This window comes from Pinus tabuliformis, chromosome J (genome assembly GCF_031772625.1).
Source record: "Pinus tabuliformis cultivar Carrire ecotype Pingquan chromosome J, CPIR1, whole genome shotgun sequence".
NCBI classification, from domain to species: domain Eukaryota; kingdom Viridiplantae; phylum Streptophyta; class Pinopsida; order Pinales; family Pinaceae; genus Pinus; species Pinus tabuliformis.
Window position 1 is genome coordinate 232,337,416 of NC_142295.1, and position 7,468 is coordinate 232,344,883.

At 32.7% G+C, this 7,468-nt stretch overlaps 1 protein-coding gene across 3 annotated transcripts; it reads left to right on the forward strand.

Moving 5' to 3' along the window:
• The first annotated feature begins 1,336 nt into the window (after window positions 1-1,336).
• LOC149226586 (wax ester synthase/diacylglycerol acyltransferase 3-like) lies at window positions 1,337-6,375 on the forward strand. Of its 3 annotated transcripts, none has more exons than XM_089375325.1 (7): window positions 1,337-1,801; window positions 2,400-2,879; window positions 2,991-3,057; window positions 4,991-5,079; window positions 5,322-5,540; window positions 5,647-5,784; window positions 5,896-6,375. In XM_089375325.1, exons 1-7 carry the CDS (start codon window positions 1,505-1,507, stop codon window positions 6,058-6,060), a joined length of 1,455 nt encoding a protein of 484 aa, XP_089231451.1. In that variant the 5' UTR covers window positions 1,337-1,504; the 3' UTR covers window positions 6,061-6,375. The 3 variants fall into 3 exon arrangements, with proteins under 3 accessions (XP_089231451.1, XP_089231449.1, XP_089231450.1); XM_089375323.1 differs by having other exon boundaries at window positions 1,339-1,801; window positions 2,304-2,879; XM_089375324.1 differs by having other exon boundaries at window positions 1,343-1,801; window positions 2,304-2,879; window positions 5,325-5,540.
• The last annotated feature ends 1,093 nt before the right edge of the window (window positions 6,376-7,468 follow it).

A 7,468-nucleotide genomic window follows, 5' to 3' on the forward strand; every position in this document is an offset into this window, starting at 1 on the left:
ATACCATAAATGTTAATATAATTAATTATTACTATAAAATTAATATCCTTTCAAATGAAACCTCTCATCTTTACCATAGAAAGCTAAAGAGACAAACCATTTAATAGTATAAAACCAAAGGGAGTTGTCTTTAGCTTCCATTTTTTGGAAGCTTTTACGGTGGGTTTTTCCCGTGTAATTTCTCTAAAATTTCCCAGGAATTTATTGAAATCACAAGTTTGATGGGCAACCCTGTGCAATCGAAGTGCCCTGGGGTTTTCTAGGTGCTCAATCCATATATATAGTGAAAAAACTAGTTTAAATAACACAAATCAAGATTTCACCTCAAACTTTTCCACCGAATTCCTGCACAGAAAGTCCAAAAAGCCACACTAAAGACAACTCCAAAATAGACTATTTAATCATATTACAAAAAAGTAATGTTGACATTCCATAAAATTTAAATCTTAATTTAAACAGAATTAATATTCTATTAATTTTGAAAAATACATAAAAATTTAGGCAATTTCAATAATATTTTTATAAATAGCCATAATCAGCTTTATCCAATAATCTATAATATTTATTTTTTTAATGTTAATAATAAATAATAAATAAATCACCATAATCAACATTACTTAAAATAATCCATACTAGCTAATCTACTCATGTTCAACATGACTCAATAATCAAAATTAGCTGATCTATTCATGTTCATAATGGTTTAGGCTCAACATTACTTAAAATAATCCATACTAGCTAATCTACTCATGTTCAACATGACTCAATAATCAAAATTAGCTGATCTATTCATGTTCATAATGGTTTAGGCTCAGCTTAATATTACGAAAGTAAAATAGGGCATGGCTTATTGAGGCCACAATTTTTTTGGGTGGTTGCTATAGTTTTGTGATTTTATTTTCTAAAATATAATTTTTAGAGTATTTGAATAATTTTTTTACGATATAAATAGATTTAATATTATCAAAATCCTAGGACATTTAAAATTTTAAAACTTGTAGTAACCAAGATTTCTAAAAAAAATTTTGCAACAGCTTTTCAAAATCCAACCAAAATTTCCATTTTTTTCTAAACAGATTCATAGCTTCGTTAAACTACGGCAAAAAATACGCTCACCTATTATTTGATAAAAAAACGTCATAATTAAATCCTGTGGATGAATCATTATTTCATACGAATTGTCCACTCTGAATTATTTATATCTCAACGCATGCGGCCTTTGCTGTTACGTGCATACAGATCGTCCAAGGTGGCGTAGGTTAATTTGGCAAAGTCTTCGAATATTAAATGCGAGGAGCTCCATTGTTTTGAGCTGTTGGCGGAGGTTTCACTCTCCCAATGCTCTGACCGATCCAAAATGCACTAGTTTCAACTACATTAATGGAGATGTATTTGTAGATATTACATTAATGGAGATGTACTTGTAGATATTTTACAGAAAGATCAGTATGCATTGAATAACACTGAAACACGCCGACATAAAATATTCAGAGGCCATTGCACTATGCAGAACTCTACCATGGACGGTGGACAAGCCACAGCAGTAGCCATGGACGACGATGAGAGCAGATTATGGTCCTGTGTGAAGCAACAGCCAGACTTGAGGCATATCAGTCTGAGAAAAAACAGTTTAAATGAAGAAGAAGAACCCATGTCTCCACAAGGAGCTATATTTCGCCATTTTTACATGGACAGTTACATTTTAGTGATCATAGGTCTGGAAAAACCAGTTCATGTGCCTTCTATGAAAGCGACTCTGCAATCTACTCTCGTTAAACACAAACGCTTCTGCAGCGCTGTGGTCAGTATGTTTTAAGTTCGTTGGTTTTTTTTGTGGTTATAAAAAATATACATGTTCTGTTTATTACATTCAAGTTTGACATGAGAAATATAGATATTCCTTGTATTACATGAAGTTCGATATATATATATATATATATTACATTCAAGTTCGATAAAATATACATATTCCCTGTATCACATTCAAGTTAGATATGAAAAATATACATATTTTGTGCATTACATTTAAATTAGACAGGAAAAATATATATATTTGGTGTATTACATTCAAATTAGACGTGAAAAATATATATATCTGGTGTATTACATTCAAATTTGTCATATCACTGGCAATAATTGAACATGGGGTGATTTCAATCCTACTACTCAACTGCCCAAAATAACCCTAATAAATTACAGATGGTTAGGAAATTAGAAAAAATATTACATTTTTTATTTTCATGAAGGATTGATTAAAGAAGATATTGGCTACTGAGCATATGATTTGCTTGAAATTTTTGCAGAAAATATGTAAAAAAGGGAATCAGAAATGGGTCCGGAAGGATTTTGATATAGATCAGCATGTTATAATACCTAAGCTTAGTGTCTCCTCTTGCCAGGGTCCTGATTTTGTTGAGAATTATACAGCCTCGTTGGCTACTGCCCCACCTCTGGATCCCTCCCTCCCTTTATGGCAAATCCATGTGTTGAACTACAAATCAGCAGAAGCTGAGGCTAGTGTCGTTCTTAAAATCCATCACTGCCTAGGAGATTGCATCTCTCTCATGTCCCTGTTTCTGGATTGCACCAGAAAGATTTCCCAGCCTGAGTCCATGCCCACCATACCGGTTATTAACAGATCCACAGGAAGCAAACTACCCCTGTGGAATGTAACTGGCATCTTGAAGGCAACATGGGGTGTGATATTCTCGGTGTGGTGTACAGTTGTGGATCTTGTACAGTCTCTGGCTACGTTTCTGTGGATGAAAGATAGCAAAATACTCAGAGGCCCCCCGGGAGTAATTCATCATCCAAAAGCTCTTGCTCATGTCACTGTTGATCTCAAGGACATTGCCATTGTCAAGAAGGCTATTGATGGGGTATTTGTTATATATATTTTGTATATGTTTCTATCCTCGGAAAGTGGGTTTAAGTTTGGTTTTAGTTTTGAGATATTTTGGACATTATTAATCTAACTTGTCATTGTGCAGACTGTGAACGATGTTATAACAGGAATGCTTTGGGCAGGATTTGTCCGGTATTTTGACCATTTACATGGTAAGTTACCAAGTTCTTCCTAAATCGGTCACAGCTCATATCAATATACCTAAGTCGTTCAGAGATAATATTAATATATTTATTGTATTCAAAGCGTTATCCTTGTTTTGACTGTATATTTTGGAATCAGATGGAAACCAGACAATTGACTTGGCTTTATCTATCAGTTTACAAAATGCAATCTATTTAAATTCAGCTTAATCAAAGTTGTTAAATATCATGAATTAGTTTCTGATTTTACTTCATTCAACCATTCTTTCTCGAAATCAATTTAGTTTCAATTTTGCATTTTTTCATATATCCATTTTGCATTTAAAATAAAGTGTAATTAGCTATTTTTGAAATCCTCTGCTTTAATTTCAATGTCAACGTTCATCAATTGATTCACATATTAGTAATGTAAACAGCTATTCCTTCATCTTCTGAAAACGATGCGAACAGCCTTAAGAAACAAATCCATGGCCCTTCTCAGCACTGCTGCGAATTTATATAGCCTGGTAACAAATCCATAGCCCCTCTCAGCAGTCAGCTCAATTCATTGTAGATAACTTCAAGCTTGTAATTTGGGAGATGAGTGTGATGCATGCCCATAGACACAAACCAGCCACTTTTATGATAGTGATAGTAATTACATGAAGATTAATACAAACCCATATAAACCTAGCTCTTATATGCATGCTTGAATAGATTGCAAACTTGAAGAATGCATAAATCAAGGGTGCTGTTTTGGATTTTTAGTTGGAATCAGGCTATCTCATTCTTTGTGAGATTATATTTTCTTTAATTTGACATTTTAAGCTGAAATGGGGCCATCCCATCTTCTCTAGATTGTCATTTCTACATAAATTTATTCAAAACACTGAAAAGTTTAAGAATATTCAGATTCTACAGATTACCTAACTCAAATATGCACATCTCACAAATCCCTTCCCAATTCTTAACCAAATTAATTTAAAAAAACTAAAATAAAAGTAAACTAGGCATAAAAAGTCCAAAATTAATTAAAAAAATAAACTACACATAAAAGCAGATACTATCTGCAAGTCCAAGTTCGTTGCAAAGCTCTCAATCCTCTCATGAGCATATCACAGAAATCAGATGGACATGTCCTAATTTTATAAATAGAATGCAATTCGTTGAAGCTCGTGCAAGCAAATGAACAAACCTATATCGGTATAGCTCTTAAACTAGTCACAACATGGCTAAGCAGCAGTTTGGTAACGGTTTAAGATTTGATAACGAACAAGAATTAGCATCTGGATCAGTACAAATCCATATAAATCCAAGTCTTATATGCATGTTTAAGTAGCCATACCTTAACGATTATGTTTTTTTTCTCTTGAAAATTATGGAAATTTCAACCATATTTTTAAAAGATTTGGCAGGGATTTTTGTAAATCCAAGTAAAAGCTCTCAAACTTCATAATTATTTTTGATGGTGTTGAATCTATTTCCACCATCAAAAATATGATACAAACACTGTATCTAGAAAAAATTTCTTGACTTTTTTAACCCAAATTCCAACCACTTTTAACTGTCCAGACAATTCCTTAACTTCGTAAACTACTCCATTTAAGTATATTAAAATTCCTCCGCCTGGTAGACCACTCCGTTTAAGTATATTACAAAGCTGAATACATATATGAAGTTTGCACCTCAGATATCCAGCCTCACGTTTTCAACTTCCATGTGCATATTACAGATATCAGATGGACATTTTCTAATATCATAAACATAAAGCAAATCGTTGATTCTAGTGCTAGAAAATGAACAAATCCATATCGGTACATCTCTTAAAATTACTCACAACATGGATAAGCTGTAGTTTGGTAACTGGTTTGAGATTTGGTGACAGGCAAAAATCAGCATCTAGATTTTTGTTGGAGAATAATTAATATCTAACATTGGAGCTTGAATTTGTGTAAGTTTTCAGCCAAAGACGGATCCAGCTCCAAGGAAGCATCGGACCTTCGACTTCGGGCTCTTGTTCCGGTGAACATCAGGCCGTCTCCAGGACTCCACGTGAGTATACGCTGTATTAAATTTAGTGTTATTTGTTCTTTCATAAATGGGTTTCCAAAATATTATAATTATATATATATATATATATATATATATATATATTATTCTCAAAGTAAATCTCCATATAACTTTGAAATGGAGGTTTCCGGGCCTCAACTATCTGTTTCATTTATTATCTTGCCACTAACTAGAAACGTACATTTATTATGGTTCTGAACGGCATTGCACGCCATTTGCTTTAGCAGTCGGTGGAATATATGATTGAGAATCCCCAAAAGGCTAGATGGGGCAACGAAATCGGCCTGTGGATACTTCCCCTTCGACTGCAGAAGCAGCCTGAGGACAACTTTCTCGAGTATTGCCGGGTGGCAAGAGCCAAATTAAACCAGAAGAAAGCGTCTTATGTGGCTCGTTTGACCGCTTTCCTAGTGCGTTTACTTTCACGCGTCTCTGGAGGAAATGTAAGCACTGACCCTTTTGCATTAAATTTTACCTAATCTGCTCATTCAGCAATCAACCGTTCGAACATGACAAATTAATTAAATCTTATCGATCTATGGGTGGCAGACTGCAATGTATCCTTTCTACAGAATCTGTCTGAACACGACTCTTGTATTTTCAAATGTACTGGGTCCGGTGGAACCAGTTCAATTTCTAGACAACCCAGTAACTCACATAGTCACCACCGTATCTGGGCTGCCTCAGGTGGTTTTTTCAATTTGAGTTCATTATAACATTTTTTTTTTTAAGGGCTCAGGCCAGCGATGATAATTATGATGGTGTTTTATTTTTTGGTTTTATGCTTGTGGTTTTCAGGGGTTGATTGTGCATTTTCAGAGCTATGCGGGGAAAGCAAAACTTATAGCAATGGCTGCAGAGGATATATTTCCGGAACCTCTCCAACTTTGTATGGACTGTGCCCATGCTCTCAGTCTAATGAAGGAACAGGCTTTGGCTCTGTCTGCTTCCAAGTCACCATGAAAATATTGCAGGCATCTTTGTATGAAATAAAGATGTATTCGGGATTTCGGGAATTGGGCCTGGCAATTCAATGCATATGTCGAGCGTAGTTTGTCGTTTATCCGAGCTTGGGCAGGCTATTGAAGAATTATATGGCCCTTCTCTGGCAGCCATGACATTTAAATTGCCACAGAAGAAGACTAGCTATAATGTAGGTCAGATTTCTAGACAGTAGTTTCGATATTTTAAGTCGCCCAAATTTTTGTTACGATCCAATTTTTCCACTGAGACAACGCTTTTTATGGTTTTTAATGAACTTATTGTGTTTAAATTTGACATCAGATTGATTTTTGTTATCTTTTCACGTGACATGATATTAATATTCCTATTTGTTTTTGAATTTGCGTTACTGGGATGATATTAATATTCCTATTTGTTTTTTAAATTAATAATAGTGGATGATATTAATATTCTTATTTGTTTTTTAAATTAATATCAGTATGGATTCATTTTAAGTATAGATATTTTAATAGAGATCAATTTTTTTTTAGGGATAAATCATTTTAGAATGTAAAATTTGAAAAAAATATGCATTTCTCTCGTTTCTCTATAAATATTAATGAATTTATAGTGATTTTCTCTTTACACACCAATAAATATATAGTGCAATTTTTATTGTTTACATTGTATTTCTGGGTGTGTAGTTTTTTTTCTTTAGAATCTCAATATTTTATTATATACAAAATTAAAATATTTTCTTTTAACATTTTCTTTCTATATAGCTGATATCCACATAAATTATTACTCGACATAGATATTCAAATAATTTAAATAGACATTTTGAAATATTTTTGAAAAATATAAGGTCTTAATATCTTATACTTTTTAAACTTCTAATTATGTTATCTTTTTTTTGAAAGTTTATATGAATTTATATTAAGTCATGTGTACATCTAAAGATTTTATTTACCACTAAGTGTGATTATATTTTTACTAAATTGAATTGCAATATGAACAACAAATCAAATGGCAGTAGTAAGGTTGCAATTATTGATGTTCTATAATTTTTTTAATTAAAATTAACTAAACATGCATATTCATTTTTGTTATTTGTTAGAGTCAACATTGCTTTTCTATTTAGAAAATATTTTATTTTTATTTTAGAACACATGTCAACTCCATGTTGAGCACAAATGGAATCACACACCCCTCTTATATTGTGTTGTAAAATGCACCATTCAAAGTAATTATTTGTTTTGTTAATTTGATTGTTTTTGCCTTATTGGAAGTGTTATATTCTCTATCTAAATTCAATCCTCAAAGAACATAATGACCTTTGATATAATGGCTTTCAACATTGTTGTTAAGAAATAATATTCTCTAGATTTAGAGGACTAAAACATATATATGTCATATAAAATAGAAAAGT